A 19204-nucleotide genomic window follows, 5' to 3' on the forward strand; every position below is an offset into this window, starting at 1 on the left:
ATTATGAGACTGATGCGCTACCTACTGTGCTAACAAGGTTTGCTTTCAAGTCTATATCCTGGTAAACTGAGAACTTTATGTTTTAACTTGATCACAAAGCTGAAAAGAGGTTTTCAAATTCTGTGAGAAAACAGATTTCTCCTGTTAAACCCTGACCAAACATAAGCTCTTGTACTTGGGTCTCAAGCAGCTAGACATAAGATGGCTGACTACATCATAACCCTGGATAGCCTTTCTATTTCACCAAGTATTGAAGTAAAGGATCTAGGTGTCATCATTGATGCAGGTCTCTCATTCAATTCGCACATAGATAATGTCACTAGGATAGCATTCTTTCACCTTGGAAATATTGCGAAAATAAGAAATATCATTTCAATGCATGATGCAGAAAAGTTGGTCCATGCATTTATCACATCAAGGTTAGATTACTGCAACGCACTACTGTCTGGATGCTCTAGTAGGTGCATGAGAAACATCACCCCAGTCTTACATTCACTGCACTGGTTACCCATCAAATTTAGATTTGACTAAATTCGCCCCGCAATACCTGAGTGAACTTTTAGTTCTTTACGACCCGCCGCGCCCCCTTCGATCAATGGGTGGTACTGCTGGTACCAAAAGTACAGAAGGTCACAGCTGGAAGCAGATCCTTCTCATATAGAGCACCACAGTTGTGGAACGGCTTGCCTGTCAGTGTCCGGGACTCAGACACAGTCTCAGTGTTTAAATGCAATCTGTTTTCGATGGCTTTTTGTTAAAGTCCTAGACCCTCATTTCACTTCACTTTGCCACAGTGTCAATTATAAAGTCCAGTTTATCACAGAGTCCCCCTGTTAGACACAGACACAGACAAAGTTAGGCTGTCCTAGTTAGGGTACCGGGCCACTGTAGCACCAATATACCACTATAACCACATATTTCAGTATCGGTCGTACAGTGCAACCGTCTGCCGCTGCTTCTGTTTGTTTTCTCCGAGACACGGAATCAAGCACCCAGACTACTGGCAGACCCCAGTGAAGAGACCATCCTGGTTCCTGACAACTGCTAAACATGGACATAGCTTTAAATGAACCAGAGGGTCACCACAGCCACCACCACCGTTACAACTACAGCTTCAGGGATCTTCAAGTGGACCAGTAGCATCATTATGGACACGTAATCTAGACCATGACACTGGACTACATTCTGGACTTCTCCAACCCTACAACTGTAGGACTTATTATTATATTGTACAAATCATCACCAGCCCTGCACTGACAACATTTGCACTCTACCCTGGAAGGGGGTCCCTCTCTACCACTCCTTCCCAATGTTTCTTCCTTTCTTTTTTTCTCTCTCCTACAGTTTTTCCTTGTGTGCAGAAGGGTCAAGTGTGGGGGTGTCAACTGTAGGGCTTGTTGAATGATGAATGGGCAAAAAATGTACTCTCTTAAGTATTGCTAACAATTCTCTCTACTCAGTGGTAACACAACAATTTGCCTGACCAGGGACTTGAACCTTGGTTGATTTTGGACAAGCTAAAGTACTTTCAGTTTGAGATAATATTTTGTTCTTGGACCAGCTCATAGACAGTCTGTGCTCTTATTAATAAAAACCAGCTAATGGTCATAGAATTGAAAAGTAAAGTAAAATATAATTCAATCTATGCCCTGGTTGAGGATTGAACTCAAGACCTTCAGACTATGAGACTGACACGCTATCTACTGCACTAACAAGGCCTGCCCTCAAAATGTGCACTTTATGTTTTACAATTGTGGGCCACAAGTCAGTGAGAAAACAGAAGTGTAAGGAAATAAAAATCTGCACACATAAAGATACTAAATCCTAAGTATAGGATTATTAGAGATGGTGTTCTGGTTGTGGCAAACTTTGTGTTTGGTGAATGGTGTTGATGATGTCATTTCCGCGAATGCCCCCTCAACTTCTATAGGCTTCAATTTCCTTGTGGCTCATCTGATGCACATGCAGCTCCAGAAGTATATAATACACAGGCAACAAAATATGTAAATGTAAACAAATATAAACTGGATCAATTTATTTGTCCAGAACCAGAAGGCATTTTTTCTAATTTGCACCTTTGAGGCTGGTATATACATTCAGTTGTGGTAAATAGTTAACATAAACTCATTATTAACATGAATGGCATGACATAAATGGTGCTTTTGGGGATTTTTTTTTCATTGTTGTTAAATGATTAAAGAAAAGAAAGAAAGGATTTATTATTCAAAAAAGGCTCTAATAGCAAGAGCTGTTTCAGACATTGCAAGTGGTTGATGTTTTTTTCCATTCCGCAACCAGTTTTGATGTATGCTTGGATCATTGTCCTAATGAATACCCAAGTACGTTTCAACTATCAACCAGTTGTTGATTTCCATCTTCTTTGAGCAATTAACCAGTACAACTGGCCGCAAAACCGCCCCAAAGCACAATGTGTGACAACACAGTCTTACATCTGCTTCTTCAAAAGGTATCTATGGTCTTTGTGACCTTCTTGTCTGATCATTAATTTTTTGCTCTCCAATTGGGCAGCTTGAATTTGTATGCGCTGATTTTGGAACAGATGTTTCTTTCATGGACAACACCCTCTCAGTCCATAGTTATTCCAGCAGTTTGCAGTTCATTCTCTCAGCAGAAGGTGACAGTTTGGATCTTCTGGCAAATATTGTCTACACTGTATGTAAACCTCGGACCAGTATTTATCCATAAAGCATAATGTTTAATGAAACCAACACATTTAAATGAGGCACATTTCTTATCTCGTATCTCTCGTATTTCGTGTATCAGTTTTCGTATATCCAGAATTAGACACACACACATATACCCTCATAAACACAAACACTGACAAGATACATCCAGTAGAGGGCAGCAGGCTGCAAGAAAACAATCCCTCTAGTTTTTGCTATTCTCTGAAACTGCCCTGAACTTTGTGTGTGTTTACACTGATTAATAAAAAGACAATCACTGTATGGATTGTACAAAAGTATATATTGTCATAATAATGAGACCCCAAAAGATTCAGCCTTGGTTTTGGTTTCTGCATATCAGTAGAAACGTGTGTAGAAGGTGTGTTCCTCTATGCTTTTCTCACCCTGTTGCCCCCGTGTATCCAGATTGGTTGAAAAGTTAATGCGATGTTGACACTGTTTTCACGCAGGCACTGAGGCAGAAACTTAAATGAAGGGACACAAATTGCAGTGTAATTATGCATACCGCTCTTGTGGGATTGGAATAGTGCAACTGAGAAATCCTCCTCCAGCGTGCTGCCATTCTACTCATTCCTATGACTGACTTGGCTGGTCTATGGAGAAGAAATTATATGCTACAGGACAGTTTTGACAAGTCCCTAAGCACAGTAAATAGCTGTGCCTTTGTGTGTTCTAACTGAAAGTTAAGTTGTAAACGAAAAAAGTCAGATAAGAAATGGAGCAATTGTTATTGTGTAATGGTTAGTTTTCTCCAACTAACATCATCATGGCACCAGCAAATTCCACTTGTTGTCCAAGTTGTTGTTCTCCCCTTGGTGGTTGAGGTTGTGATGTCCACTGATACGCCCTGTGTGGGTATTAGTAATGCAGTAGGGGAGAGGAGGAGATGAATGCTGCACAACACCTGGTGGTGAGACATATTGACAAGAGGAGCCTTAAATCCATTCACAGTGGGGTGTGTGAGAGCTGTCAATAATGCCTGCAGGCTCCTCCATGTTAAACTTTGCTTATATAGAAAGCTTGTGGGGGAAAACCTATATCAGTGTTTCCCCAGTCTCATAGATATTAATGTCTATGCAAATATGTGAATAAATGTAGTAACATAATTACTCATGTAGAGCTGTAAGAACTTTTTTCCATGGTAGCAATGCCATATTCCAAGATAATCCTAGGATTAGTTGGGTACAAATTGTGAAAGAGTGGTTCAGGGAGTATGAGACATGATTTTGACACATGGATTGACCACCACAGTCCAGATCTTGCTTCATGAAACCAACAATGTATTAACACATTTAAGCCGGTCACATGTCTTGACTATCATATAAATATGAAAGTGAAGTGATTGTGATTCACTGCAGCACAGCACACACAACAAAATGTGTCCTTTGCTTTTAACCATCACCCTTGGTGAGCAGTGGGCAGCCATGACAGGCGCCCGGGGACCAGTGTGTGGGGACAGTGCTTTGTTCAGTGGCACCTCAGTGGCACCTCAGTGGCACCTTGGCAGATTGGGATTCGGGCAAACTTCTGCCCCCAAATAGGACAGTTGATATAAATAAAGCCATTTAACCAGAATCACAAGTCTACACTTACACATATACACTTACAAGCCCAAACACTGACAAGATAAATCCTGTAGTGGGCAGCAGGCTGCAGGAAAAACAATCCCTCTAGTTTTTGCTATTCTTTGAACCATCCCGGTACTGTGTGTGTGAGTGTGTGTGTTCACACCAAATAATAGATATATAATCACTTTTTAGACTGTATATAAATGTATATATTGTCATATTTATGAGACCCCAAAATATTCACGTTTTTAGAAGGTCTCCTCTATACTTCCTCTTTACTTTTCTTTCCCTTCTCTTCTTATCCAAAATAAACTAAAAGCAGTCAAACTGATTATAGAAATGTGCAACTTTTTGTTCTTATATTTGTACACCGCTCAAAAAAAAAAAAAAAAAAAAACACTTCAGAAATGGTGTGTGAAAACACATCAGAGCTCAATATTTCATAGGTAATGTGTTAAGAACAAAAAGACGGCACATCATTTGATGAAAGTGAAAATGATCAACCTACATTTGGCAGGCTAGTCCAGTCCAATTTGCTGAAATGTCATCGCAGCGTCTCAAAATGGAAATGCAATTTGTATGGCCCCACATGTTTGTATGCATGCTTGACAACATCTCTTACAAGATTCTAACCAGGGCATCACTGAGCTCCTGAGCTGGCAGACTGGTAGTGTCGGATGGAACATGATTTCACAGAGACATTCTGTGATGAAGGTTTGTCGATGTTCCACACGTTCACTTTATATCAGTATGTGACTTTGTTTAAATGTTTTATGTAGCACCTGGTTCCAGGGAAATGTTGTTTTGTTTCACTATGTACTTCTTAACATGTATGTAGCTAAAATGACAATAAAGCTCGCTTGAACCTTCAAAATAAAATCCTAACTATAAACTTAACCATAATCCTGTGATCTACGGTTTTCACAAGTGTGAAAGTGCATGATGTACATGGATTTACACATTTTTGTGTATTTTGTGTAAGTTTGACCCCAATCTGTAAGGTATTATATTAATGTATATATTGTATCATTCCCTGTCTTTCCAATTCCATTGCATACTGTCAAAAGCACAGTGGGCATCTTAAATTGGAAGTGCGGTTGTACTTGTATTGTAAGTTCACAGACGTCTTTTTAGAGTTTTTATTTAATGAGTAAGAGAAAATCCAGCAAAGATCTGTGAATGCTGTCAAAAATAGTACTGAGGTCGTCCTTTCTTCCCTACTATTTTACTTTTTTTTTGTTGTTGTTTGGTACATTAAAAAGAGATGGTCGAAAATGGTCCATTTGAAGAAAAAACAGAAAAGAAGGCAGGATGGCCACAAAAAGACTACACAAAAGGTTCCTCTCAACACTAAATAAAGTAAAGTAAAGTAAAGTAAAGTAACACATGGAGAAGCCAATTACGTCAGACACACACACATATGACGCCACCTGGTGGGCCAGAGACACAAGGACGTTACTATTGCTATTTAAAACTTTGACAATTGCTATTTATTATTCTCTTTTAAATTGTTTCTATCCAAACCCATTTCATGTTTTTACTTTCATGGAAAAATAAGTTAATTTCAAATTGACCCTAAACTTTCTGCTCCTTGCAGAATGAGTGTACCATTTCACCAAAATCCCACTCATTGCCCCTAACAATGCGACGATGCTTGTGACACCTCTGAAAGAGCGTCGCCCACTCATGATCTTTGTTTACTGTAGAGCTGTCCTCCTCTCCTCTCCTCTCCTCTCCTCAACTCTCCTCTCCCCCAGTGCGCAGGCGGAGGCTCCTGCCCGGGTCCCCGTCCAGCTGCTGCACATTCCGGTGCAGAGCACGGAGAGGAAAGGCAGTCGGTCCAGACTACCCTGCTGCTCCGAGAACCACATATCCATATCCACGGAAAGACAGGGGAAAGGGGGGCAAATTGGATTCTGGGGGGGCTTCGTTCACCTTAGCAACTTGTGGACTTTGTGTTACATCATGACTAACATTTCAGCAATGGTAAGAGTTTGTGCTTTCTATAGATTATCAAAGGTTGTAACAGATTATAAAATATATGTAAAATCTACTCAGAAAAAAATTTTTTTATTTAAAGTAATTTTCATGTGAATAATAATTAGAATCATGTATAATGAAGGAACACTACAATCAATAGAGAGAGACGTTTGATTGTAAAGGTTACTCATGAGAGACAAAGGCAGTGTGTGTTGTTTCTCGATTTCTGCACACACTGCATGCCCCTGCAGTCCCTCCTGCAAGCCTTAGCATGATTCCAGCTGTGTTGTGTCTGTGGGATCTGTCACGTGCAGCAGTGCATGGGTAGATGCATATCTTTTGAATAGCTCACATCGCACAGACGACCCGAAACCATGAATGTTGTTGAAATGGAGGACAGTTCAGACCACCAGAGCACAGCAGATTCACCAGCTAAAGGCAGCATTTAGATGAGAGAGAGAGTTAGTCAGGCGTTGGTCATATCACAGATCTGCATCGGTGACACGCACACACCTGTAGTTGTGACTTCTGACCAAAGAGTGAACCACTATTACGAACGAGTCACCTGACACGCGTGTGTGTGAAGTGTCAGTCACACTGACTGTAATAGCAGGGCTGATATCCGTGCCTTCTGTTAGAGGGCAAGTTGCAACTCTGGTTGCATGCATAACAATAATGTCATCTTCCTGTGTAAGTTAGGTAAGTTTTTACAGCTGCAGTCATAATTTTGAGCTTGTATGGATTTTAGATCCAGTCGTGTGAGACAAATTCTTGTTTCCTGTCATCATTCAAGTATGTTGCACAATTCCAACCAAGAAAATGAATCACTAAACCACCTAAATTATGAGTGCTTATAAACTTCTGTCTGTTCATTTTTGATAGCGTTTACAGTCCAAAGTCTACTTCATAAGATGGTGGTCCTCAAAATAGGGTCCATACTGAATTTTCTGGGGTCAATTGTGGTGTCCCATTCTCATTAATTAAACTACACAACTAATCATAGGAAGATCTTTCTCTTGCATTAACTTGGGTAGGTTAAAATGTGAACCTAATTTTTAATCATAAAAGTCCTCCCTCTTTGGTCATAGTTTCTTAAAATCTGGCTTTGGAGACCAGAGATGGGAAACAGAGAAGGGTTTGTCTTGTAAAGGTCCTGGCTTGGCTGCGAAGAGTGGATCTCAGGGAGAAAGGGGGCTTGGTCACCCCCTCATAAATGTGTGGCATGCAGGAGGGGATCCCATGTTGCACAGTGCAGCAGGCAACAATAGGCGCTTTGTCACATGTGACGGGGTGGCACGGTGAAGGGGGCATGGCTCTGTCCCCTGTTACATGACATGGAGTGTTAACCTGGTTTACTGGATTGCCATGCACAATTAAAGCATTGATTAAAGTAAAAATTGTTGTCTGTATTAACAAATGTAATCATTATTTTAATGTATATATCAACGTTTAATGAAAATGGGTTACTAGAAATTTAAACTAACATTAAGACATTCCAAGACATAAACCAATTTCTGTCTGGATTTATGATTTATAGACACCCTTTTCATCATCTCTTTTGACCAACCCACAAACATTCTTAGTGATGCAAACCAAATTATTTACTGAAAAATATCTATTTACAGAACAAATCTTGCTGACTGCCAGTACATCTTGTAAGGAACGGTCTAGACTGGACCCACATTCATTTCTAGCTTTGTTCATGTGCTGTAAAAATCCCCCGCCTCGTGATTTCATTTTCGCCCCTAAACCTATTAATTACACACGTGTCTTTGATGTGGCAGCAGAAGTTCAGACTTGTCTGGATCTACATAGTACCTTTTTATTAATGTCTTGAGTCAAAAGAAGGAGAGAGAGAGAGTGAGATGGAAAGCCATCTGAGGAATCAAGTGAACTAAATAGGAGTTGATAACCTTTGTAATTCCTCATCTGGGAACTGATAGGATCGAGTAGCATCTCGGGAATGGCTCGGGAATGTGGCTCCAAGGCATGAAGGTGGCCCGGCCGTGCAGGAACATGCCTGCTCACCTGGCGGCAGGTAGGGGCTATGAGGGGTCACAAAGGATGTCAGTGTGGAGCGCCAACCTCAGCCCACCCCGCGTATTCTGTCTAAAATCTGAAATCTGATAAGTGTCTTATCAAGGCCCAAACAGAACTTCATAAAGACATAAAGAGTGTTTAGTGGTCCATTAATGAGCCTGTTTTTGTGCCGAGCGGAGTTGTGTACACTGGCGGAGTGCTGAAGGAAGCTGATCTCCCTGATTAAAGCCAGGACTGATTTTAGACTGGCGTGTGAGAGGCAGTGAGGGTGTTCAGAAAGCGTCCGCCCCACACAAAAGGAAGTCAGCTTTGAATCCAAGGAAATGGCGGCGAAGGGGGGGTCTGCGGCACAATTTGTGAGCCGGGCTTCCTCCAGCTCTTAGGGTTGCCAGCGGGAAGAGGCAGGGGAGGACCAGAGGATACAGCGGTTTTCCAGAGGTTCTAATGTGCTCCACCCAAATGCAGCTCACACACTTCATGTGGATTTGTGGTTTGTTGGTGGGAGCTTTGTGGGTGGCTGTTTTTTGGCAGATGATCTAAGCTTGACTCCCAACCCTTTCCATCTCTATCCACTAGATAATAACCTACACGTGTTTTTGTCTACTTATCTCTCTCTCACACAGTTTTATTCTCTCTCTCTCTCTCCCTCTCTCTCTGCATCTATGGTTCATGTTCCATTACGATGGGAATAATGGTGCAATAGACCTGCATTGCAGCAGGTCTGTTAGGTGTCAGGAATTTGCTAGAAAGAGGTGAGGCTTTGAGGCTGAAAATCATTCTGGCCTGTTGCTGTGATGATACAGAAATGGACTGCAAATGGCTAATATTGGACCCTGCAGGTCCAATGTGCAAGTTTAGCATCAGCTTGAAGCTAATTGCGAGTCTCAGTGTCAATGTGGAAGAGATTCCCGTCCCTTTACAAGCACTTTATACAGTAATAATTAGAGCCTATTGAAAGTTCTGTTGTTCAGAGTCGTCTCTTTTGCTACCTTCATGACACAATCGTTATTACTGTAAGGGGTCCTGAAAGCAACGACATCCAAAGGAACAAAGAGAGGCAGAAATGAAGATAAAATATTCTTAACACAATCTAAGCTTTATCAGCCAAAAATTACCAAAGGGTCTTACAGTCAAGGGAATAGATGTAGGTCACTGTCACAGTTTTGGACTCTGCAGTTCTGCCCAATGTGGAGTGATGGGACAGAAAAAGCCACAGCCTCTTGGTGCCGAGGCCAGAGAGAGATGCATCTTTATTGTTGTCCATCTGCTCGGTAACTCCTCTGTAACTTCTGGACTGTTCAGGAAGTTTGTAATGAAGCAAGGGCCATCCATTCTCACTGTTCCTTAGCTGGCGTGACATGCCAAGTACACCCAGTGGCTCGTGGGAAATCGTAGGCATGGAACATTCCTGTCCAATCCTCCCACCCTCTGTTTGATTCAGAAGAATTTTCCCATCTGGAATGCTTTCATGCAGGCATTCCTCCCTGTGTTACCCCAGAAATGGTGGCTGCATGCAAGTGTTTGGCATGTACCGGTGTCCCTGCAGTGTTTGTGTTCCCTCACGCTGCATTACAGCAACTGTGAACGTGAGTCATTAGAAGGCAATTCAACTTAATCGTGCGTAATCATGCGCCTTTACAGATCACACGTTAGTGTGGATTGGGGCTAGTCATGGTTTGAGTCTCTACTAATCTCTCCCATGAGAGCAGCCCTTGCTCACAAGCTCTCTGGCCTGTAACAGCTACATCGGATCGGCTCACAAACAGTCCAGCTGAACCAAGTGTCTTTCTGTCTGCCCAACGAGTGTGTGTGTGTGTGTGTGTGTGTGTGTGTGTGCAGCCCTGCCTAGGAATGTTTAATTGTGTGACCGTATTTAGAATTTACAGAAACTCTTGATATATTATGAGTAAAGCTGAAAGCCCTTCCTCTACTGCAGGACACGGGCCCAGACTTCACAGACAGCCTGTTTCAGCCAGAGTCTGATCAACCCAACCCTGACAGTCTCAAGGTAAGCAGCCTTCTTTTATTAATGTGTGTTTGGGTTTTCATAATACAATGCAACATTTTTATATGTAATTTCAAGATGTCAAGTTGGGTTTGCATGTGGAAGTGAGGAATAATACATGGAAGCTATGAAGATAAAGCCTTCTTCCTTTCTCATGCAGAGCCCTCCTCTGGACCTGATTGACACTGGGAAGGGACTAAAAGTGCAGACAGGCACTCCTCACCTGGTCAGCCTTGGGAGTGGACGTCTCAGCGTAGCCATCACCTTACTGCCTCTGAAGGAAGGTAATACATTCAAATAAAGCTAGCAGGTACAACTTACACAAAAACAAAACATATAGGGATAAAAATACAATTATAAAACATACAATGAAAAGAATAACTATGACAAAAATGGTTATATTAGGATCTATTAAGATGCTTATCTAAATAAAATGCAAATAATTTTGTTGCCTCAGAAATATACAGCTTCAAATGCAAAGAATTATTGCTCATTTCAACCATCAAAGCCAGTAGTGTTGTCTGTAACACTAAACTGGTGGACTCAACACTTTGGTGACTGGTGTTAAGAACCTATGGAAGATTTAGTGTGACAGAGGATGTGAGCCTCTGTTATTGTTATTCCTGGCTTGAGGTTGAACCTAAATCCGAAGTTATCTTAAGGATGCCAGTTTGTCTCTGAAACAGAAACGGGTGCGGCCTGGGTTTCTGTCTATTTATTTATTTTGTCCACACAGGGCTTGTGCATGCACCAAGCCACAGATCCCATTACGGCATCACCGGCATCTGATTCCTAAGTCACGTGGCAGCCTCCCGCACCCCTAGCACTGTCACTGTGGGGGTTATAGGGACGTGACCCCATTCGAGGAGAGGAAATGAAGTATCGTAGCAGGAAAACAAGTCAAAGCTGCTTCCTCCCTCTGGGATGCTGGGAGATTCTCAAAGACAAATGACGAGAAGAGCAACACAATTGTGTTTTCTCATCCAGTGGCAGGACAGACAAACGATGACAAATATAAACCTCTGGCTTGGTTCTGACTTGAACAAAGGAACCTGGGATTTTTTCTGTTGCCAGTATCTACTACATTTCAAATTAACAAGACCTCATAAGGTCAACGTCTGCTATTAATCATTTCACGCCATTAGTTAGGATGGCATGTTATGCAGCACGACTTTCATGTTCATTTGGTTCCACTTCTGTTTCATTTATTCTGGAGAAGGAGGCCAAATCTGCAGTATATTGTTGTAGGGAAAGTTGTGGGCGACAAATGCATCACTCAACTGATACCTGTGACTTCCAGACATCCAGGTCATGGTTCTAAGCCTTTTGCTTGTCTCTAACAATTAGTACTGCTTCTTTATGTGGCACTTTATGCAATTTCCCATATGTGGGACTAATAAAGGTTTATCTTATCTTATCTGAATCTGTGTAGATTAATTCCTGAAAAGTCAATTTAGGGTTTAGTTTAGTTTTGATGTCCATTCAGACAGCCCAACCAAAATGCTGGCTCCTGAACAGCAATGACACTTCTGTCGCAGGTTTGACCCGGATCGGCCGCGAAGATGCCCAGGTAGCTCAGGATATCACAATCGAGGGTCCAGGCATTGAGGCAGAGCATTGCATCATTGAGAACAAGGGTAGCATTATAACCCTTGATCCGTGCGGCCATCTGTGCTCTCTGGATGGAGTCCCCGTCACCAGGCCCACACACCTTACACAAGGTATGTGACAATTCAACACACACCCGGGAACAATTATAGACCTACTGCATGATTGCACGAAACCAGCGCAAGAAACCAGGCATTTGCCTGGCTCCGTTGTTCTAAAATAGCTCTGGGCCAGTCAGTTGAAGAGTAGGAAGTATTCATATCAGCTAGCAATAACATCTGAACCCTACTCTTTGTAAACTCTCTCCTGTGTTCAGATTTTCTTTATGGCGCAAGAGGAAACTTACTATTGCCCTCTGCTGGTAAAGAAGACAAATCACACAAACACATGGGGCACTTCAAACACACTTTAATTGAATTTGGTTGCATGGTTGATTGGTGAATTAATATTTTTACTATTTGCTTGTAAGTGCTTGTTAAGTCTGTGTGTGTGTGTGTGTGAGAGAGAGAGAGAGAGAGAGAGAGAGAGTTATGACCCTTTAAAGCACATATATGTTGGAACGCTGTTCTTGATATCTCTTTTTCCAGTGGTACACTGGTTTCGTACGTCATTGCTGGCGGGTGTGCAGTGGGTTTGGCATGGCTGTTGTGCGCTATGCAGTGACTCAGAGCTTCCAAGGACTAAGAAAATGGTGCAAAAGAGCCAACGCTCCACTTATTTCACACTTCTCCTTTTTTGGGTGCTCTCTACCAGAGAGAGTGGAATGAAAACATCCTCCTGGCATTCAAACACATGGCTGGCCTATTTTGACATCTTATCACTTGTGCAAATGGACAATGGAAGACTGATGGCCGAGGCCCCTCCCGCTTTACATGTGTATAATGTAATAGTGGGATTTACAGAAAGCAGGACTGCAGACGCTGGGCCATATGCCCACCCCCAAGCGCCTAAACGGGCGGCCAAGCAACCACCACAGTGGAATGCTGCTTCCTGTCCAGCAGAGAGATTTATGGCGAGATTTTCCTGTATGGTGTTGCCAGTGAAGATGAGGTTTAGAAGAGAGGAGAGGAGAGCAAGTAGTCGACTCCTCACTCCATAGTGACGACGTGGAAAGAGCAGACAAACAGGAGACATCCACAGAAATCCAGCGTCTGCCAGGAGCAAAGTCCTCTTTCGTATGGACGTGGCACAGCAGTCCGTGTTTGACAGTGTTTCGTAATCAGCCCAAGTAAAAGTGAAGTGAGCACATCTGCGCATCTCCGCAACCTTTTCCACAAACTTGACCAACAGGCATTACGCGCGTTCTCATACGTACCCTAAACGTTCACAAGAGTACACAAGTCGCAAGTCGCAGGTCACGGACTAAGACCCCTGCAGACGCCGTGCAGACGCATGCACAGTACACAGCAGGCCACGCTTTCACTGTCCACACACAACAGTGGACGTGGAAATGACACCAAGAGACAAAAAAATGAACTATAAGTAGAACACGTATGTTTTTCCTTTATATGAGTGTACAAAAAGGTTCTCCGCGGCTGTAAATCTTTAACTCAAGGTGTCTTCGCGGTCCGGGGTGGGGGCGGAGATTCGATGTTTTTCTAGTAGTCTCCACTCCCCCCGGCCACGCAAATTCTCCGGGGATTAAAGCTCCCTCCGCCTTCAGCCCGTCGCAGGAGGAGGAGGAGGAGGAGGAGGAGTAGGGGGAGAAGGAGGGCCCTGTCGAGGCGCATTCCTCGGCCCGGTCGGGTCATTCCGTCACTCGGCTCAGCGGCTTCCGAGAGTCCGGTCCTGGTCACGTGTCGGCGCCATCGGCGGAGCTTGACGGTAAAGAATTAAAGACGTTTCTGTGGTTTTTAATGAAGCGGATTCAAAGCTAGCAGCGTTTTGACCTGGTTTGTTAGGGTTTTTTATTTCTTTTTATTTACGCACAAGTTCAGACCCCCCGGAGCTTGAACCTGCAGCCGAGTGGTCATCGTCTGATTGTTTCCCGCGAGTGACGTCATCATCATCATCATTATTAGTTTTTAATGCCTTGATATGACTCAGGACACATAGTGTATTTAAAGCATGTTTATGTGTATGAAACTGCAGCTCTTTCAAGCAATGCGTGGTGGCCGCGAGCAAAGTTTGCTGCTTGTCTACTGGTCAACTAAATCTGGCCATTTAAATGAAGTTTTTTTTTTTAATGCTGCAGAATTACTGAAAGTGCCTGACAGGTCCTGCGTTGCATGTCCAGTCGGGGCCGGTGAAAGTTGCATCAAGTCTCGGCAGCCTTGAAAACTGCACAAACGGTTACTTTCTTTGTCTTAATTAAATGATCTAAGTCACTTGTAAAAGTTACAGAAACCCTTTGATGTTTTTTTAAGTGTATGGCGTTAAGTTGCACGAAGAGGAAATTAGAAGCAGCATAATAAACGAAAGGGGAACATCAGAGTATCAAAGGGCTGCGCCTTTTATTAAAAATAAGTAATTGGTCAAGGCTTTTATAGAAAGATGTCAAATCCACAACCCCTCCTCCACATGTGCCTTCATGTGAAATGTGCAATGGAGCTGTTAATAATTACCCAGCAAGTGTTGGGGGAATTTTTTCTACGCACACACACGCACAGCATCTTGGGTTATGATGCTGGTGTCGGGACTGTTTTTTTTTTTTTTTTTTTTTTTTACATTTCTCAGTGTGCATTTATGTGAGATTCGTCTGCCGCAGGACAGCTGTGTAGACTAAACACACTCCTCATCCGTGGTGAAGTCTTTCATGCCGAGGTGTGTGTGTGTGTGTGTGTGTGTGTGTGAGAGAGAGAGAGTTGCTGAATTTTTAAAGGCTATTTTTACTATTTTAATTATTATTTTTTTTTAAATCCAGGTGCAGGATGCTTTCTCTCATGTTTGCGCCTATCTTTGTTCTAGTCCTGTGTGCGCTTTGTTACAAAGCTGCTTCTGAACTCACAGTAACAATAGAAAGATCCCAGAAACCCCACCATTAACTATGGAAAGCAGGCCAGATTGGAGGAAGCCAGGAATGTGTCTGAAAGGGAAAGGGAACGATTTGTTTTTTATTGTTTTAATTCTGACCTTTTTTATTGCATAGTGTTAATAATAATGTGAAGTGATTGTCACATGTGATACATAGCAGCACAGCACACGGTGCACAGAGTGAAATTTGTCCTCTGCATTTAACCCATCACCCTGAGTGAGCAGTGGGAAGCCATGACAGGCGCCCGGGTAGCAGTGTGTGGGAACGGGGCTTTTGCTCAGTGGCACCTCAACCTTCTGATTACGGTGCCCCATAATCAGAAGGTTGCCGGTTCGAATCCCGATCCGCCAAGGTGCCACTGAGGTGCCACAAGGGTGATGGGTTAAATGCAGAGGACACATTTCACTGTGTGCACCGTGTGCTGTGCTGCTGTGTATCACAATGACAGTCACTTCACTTTAATATTTAGGGCGTCTGATCTCAGATCAATCATTGTCATTACTTTTCTTTATGAGCTAAAAAGCTGTGCTGGCTCTGGAACCAGCGATCCTGGTTCAGTATGGCGTGAAAACATCACGCCACACTGACCAGAATTATGCTGTCATGCTCACCACAGCAACACAATATTGACGAACTCCCTGTCATAGAGACAGCAGGTCTGACAAAGATGACAAAAAATCTTACAGCACAAAAATACAGATTGTGGGAAAAAAAATAAAAAATCGGGGGGCTGTGGCTTCCCAAAATGTTCTTTTTAACAACTGAGTTTAAACAACTGAGTACTGGATTAGGGTATGTGTGGAAAATGTATTTTATTGATCTGGGGCTGGTCACCTGGTGTTAGACCTTTCTTCACATGTTTCACTCTCCAGTGTGTGTCACTCTTAACCTTTGTTCACTTGTGTGTAAATGCACCATTGGCCATGTGATTGGTGGCACACTTGGATTGGATGACCTTAACGCTGCGGTGGTTTCATGCTGGGACCCCCGGGGCTCCGTCCAAACACCACTGTTAGCGCTGAGCTGTTTGGACAGCTGTGGCTGTGCCATCACAAGGCTGTGACCCTCGTGTCTTGTTTAATGCAACACTTTTTGGACGGCATTGATTGTCTGTGTGTGTGTTCTTCTCTTCAGGGTACTCTCTCTGTCTGGGCAAATCCTACTTCTTCCGCTTCAACCACCCGGAGGAGGCCAGCAGGATGAAGAGCATGCTGCCACAGAAGAGCCCCATGTCTCCTCTGGCCTATAGTACAGGTGGGGTTCATCCATATTTGCCGCAATGGCCATTCAACTGCCATTTCAGTACTTCCTTACTATATTAACTACCATTAACCTGTGTGAGAGTGTAAGAGGGAATTTATTAATACAAACACATGTCTTCTCACTCTATCCTGCTCTTTTTAAATGCTCTTTACACCAGTGCTGTTTTAAGGGGTGTTAAACTGTCAAGTTTACAGGCTCATTCTCTGAGAAATGAGACACACACACACACACACACATTCCCAGGCAGTTGAAATTCTTGTGCCAGTATGTGTGCAGATGTGATGTCTGCTGTAGAGGTGAGTGATGGGTGTCTTTGATGGTGCATTGTCTGTATATGCCCCACCTTTTCAGTAGAAAACAGGAATGTGTGTTCCCTTATACAAACACCTGAGAGAAACACACAGTTGCAGTATAACTGTCCATGACCAGATGTGGCTCTGGCCTGGCTTGGCCTGGCCTGTTCTGCGTGTGTGTTTTTGGCCTGGGATTCACAAGCCGTAGATCACTGTGGTGCACCAGGCTGTTCAGACAGGGGTATTGTTCAAACCTTCCCTTCTATGGGTATGTGGTGCAGTGTGTGGAAAGGTAGGTTAGTGTCTGTGCGTGTGCACATAAGACAGAGAACAAGATACTGATGTGCTGTGCCATGGTGCCATGCTCTAAGTTTCTCTCAGACCACGTGATATCATTTCTCCTGCTTGGTTTCCTGTGGTCCGTACAAGGTCACACAAAGTCTTATGTTGACTTTTAAGATGTAATCTCATTGCGTGCACAGGATATTAGTTTCAAATGCATGGCAATGCTTCTATCTTATCTCTTCTTTTTAATGAGCACATTTGCTTGCAGATCTCAGCCTTTGCACGATCTTAATTTGCAGGCCTTTGTATTTTGTGCTTGAATATTTGAGAAATTTACTCTAAGGGACACTGATCTTTGTGTGCTTTTAAAATAGGACAAAACACCTCACAAAATCAGAGAATTGGTTGTTGAGGATATTTATTGAGGAAACTGTATTTGAGTGTGTTTAGCATAAGCAAAAGGTAATAAACGCTTTTCACATAGATTCTGGATTTTTAGGATATTTGTGGATTTACCAGATATCTATCTAAATCTATTACAGCACATATTTTCTACACTATTTTGGCACAAGGTGGTGAAAATTACTCTTTCTGAAATTCAGCCGTGGTGCAGAATTACAGCCAAGTTTAGCAAGTTCCCCAGGATTTCAGTGTCTGCAGTTTTAAATGCAAACAAGGAGGAGAGAAGCAGGACAAGGAGGAGAGCGGCCTATAGAAGTTGATGCGGCAATCGCGGAAATGACAACTCCATTCACCAACCACAATGTTTGTCGGTGTCGGTGTTTTTCCAGAGTAAAATTAAATTAAGCCAATTAACCTACTGTCTCATGTGACGGAACTATTTACATCCAATCATCGGGCAACCGTGATGCTTTGGGTGCTTTCAAGCCATGACACTTGGTGTTGTTTTTTTAGGAGAAGAGCGGGAAATTCTCCAGGCGGAAAAAGCATGGGAAACTGGAGGTAACCCCCATAAGGGGAGAAATTTCAGATCCAACCATCTGAGCTGCTGCTCTCTGAATGGTGAAGCTGAATGACCAAAGCACTCTTTATACCTGTCATTTCTAGCCACTGCAGGACCATAGACAGGCTTTTTTAATGTTAAATAATTTTACAAAGTGAAATTTTCATAATAGGGGACCTTAAAAATGTGCCTGCAAACACAGTTATAATAGTTTTGGATTTTTCATTAGTTTTTATTTCTTTTGATTTTTTTGTTTTCAGATTCATTTAGTTTTAATTAGTTTATAGAGGCAGATTTACTAGTTTTTATTAGTTTTGATATTTTGAAATTGCTTAGTTTTTATTAGTTACAGTGTTAGTTTTAGTTTTTTTTTTTAAATTAGGATATTTGTCAGGTGCATGAATCAAATTCACCAGGAGAAGTACTGTATAATAAAAACTCAACCAAAGATACAGATTGAAACATGTATTCAGAGGACACATGAACAAGCAAAAATTGAACTACAACAGCCCACAAGATAACAGTCCTAAGTACAATATTTGTGCAATGCTGCTTCTGAGGTCAGATACACAGTGTGCTGAGTACAAATTAACATAGCCAACAGACTAAAGACACACATGAACATAAAAACAAACATGCATGGCAACCAGAAGTCCCAGGGAGCTCAATCTTTTTCTTACAGGAATCCCAGGGAGAAATAATGAACAACTTGACATCCTTTGCATTATGAATGAATGAACGAACTATCTTAAAATTCAGCTTTTTGAAATTTTGTGTGTGTGTGTATAAACAGAAATGGGTGAACTTCAGTCAAGCAACAATTTGTTGTTGATCTTGAGGAAAACACGCTGCTCAAAAGATGTGGTTGTTCTGTTTCTAAGGCCAGATGAAAACAGTCCACACACAGAGAAGATGCGCTCCACAAAGGCTTGTGAGGCAGGGGCACTTACAAGGTCCAATGCCATAGGGGCAAGTTTTGAATAGACAGCCGTTCTTGACCTCCAGAACTGTAGAAAGACACCGTGTTTGACATCATCAACATACTTATTTATTTCAGTCACCAGACTATTGGTCACATCAGGCTGATTTGTCAGTGACAGATTTCCAGCTAACTGCTTTCCAGCAGTAGTGGTCAGCAGGTGTAGCTCGAGGTTGAGCAGGCATGGCACTACTTGTGAGAGTGACTGGCTGTCATTCTGAAGCTGGTCTGTGTGAATGGCTCAAGTAGCTTGACCAATTTCTCAAGCTTAGTCCAGTCGCTTGTGAGAAGTGTGTCTATGCTCCTCAAGTACTTGGTTTAGTTCAGCTCTGATCTCCAGCAGTCTTCTCAGCATATCAAATGTGCTGTTCCAGCGTGTGCTACAATCCCGGACCAGAGTTTTGCCACACTTTTTGATCAATGCTTCATTTGCCACTGATGATTTCCTCACAGCACTTACCAGATGTCGTGCTCTTGTTATGAGTGAATCAGCATTTGGGTGCTTCATGGCATCTTTCAATGTGAGTTGAAGGGTGTTTG

The 19204-nt window shown here is 42.5% G+C and overlaps 1 protein-coding gene across 7 annotated transcripts in view; it reads left to right on the top strand.

Annotated features, from left to right (window-relative positions):
* The first annotated feature begins 6092 nt into the window (after window positions 1–6092).
* phldb2b (pleckstrin homology-like domain, family B, member 2b) overlaps window positions 6093–19204 on the top strand; it is a 38512-nt gene continuing 25400 nt past the window's right edge. For 6 of the 7 annotated variants that reach the window (XM_028969620.1, XM_028969621.1, XM_028969624.1 and 3 more), the window contains exons 1-5: window positions 6093–6259; window positions 10230–10301; window positions 10459–10582; window positions 11837–12019; window positions 16015–16134. In XM_028969620.1, coding sequence (XP_028825453.1) covers window positions 6239–6259; window positions 10230–10301; window positions 10459–10582; window positions 11837–12019; window positions 16015–16134 — 520 coding nt within the window. In that variant the 5' untranslated portion in view covers window positions 6093–6238. Of the gene's footprint in view, window positions 6260–10229; window positions 10302–10458; window positions 10583–11836; window positions 12020–13593; window positions 13731–16014; window positions 16135–19204 lie in introns of those variants that run through there. The other variant, XM_028969625.1, reaches the window with a different exon arrangement.

The sequence above is a fragment of the Denticeps clupeoides genome, chromosome 2 (assembly GCF_900700375.1).
Source record: "Denticeps clupeoides chromosome 2, fDenClu1.1, whole genome shotgun sequence".
Lineage (NCBI taxonomy): Eukaryota > Metazoa > Chordata > Actinopteri > Clupeiformes > Denticipitidae > Denticeps > Denticeps clupeoides.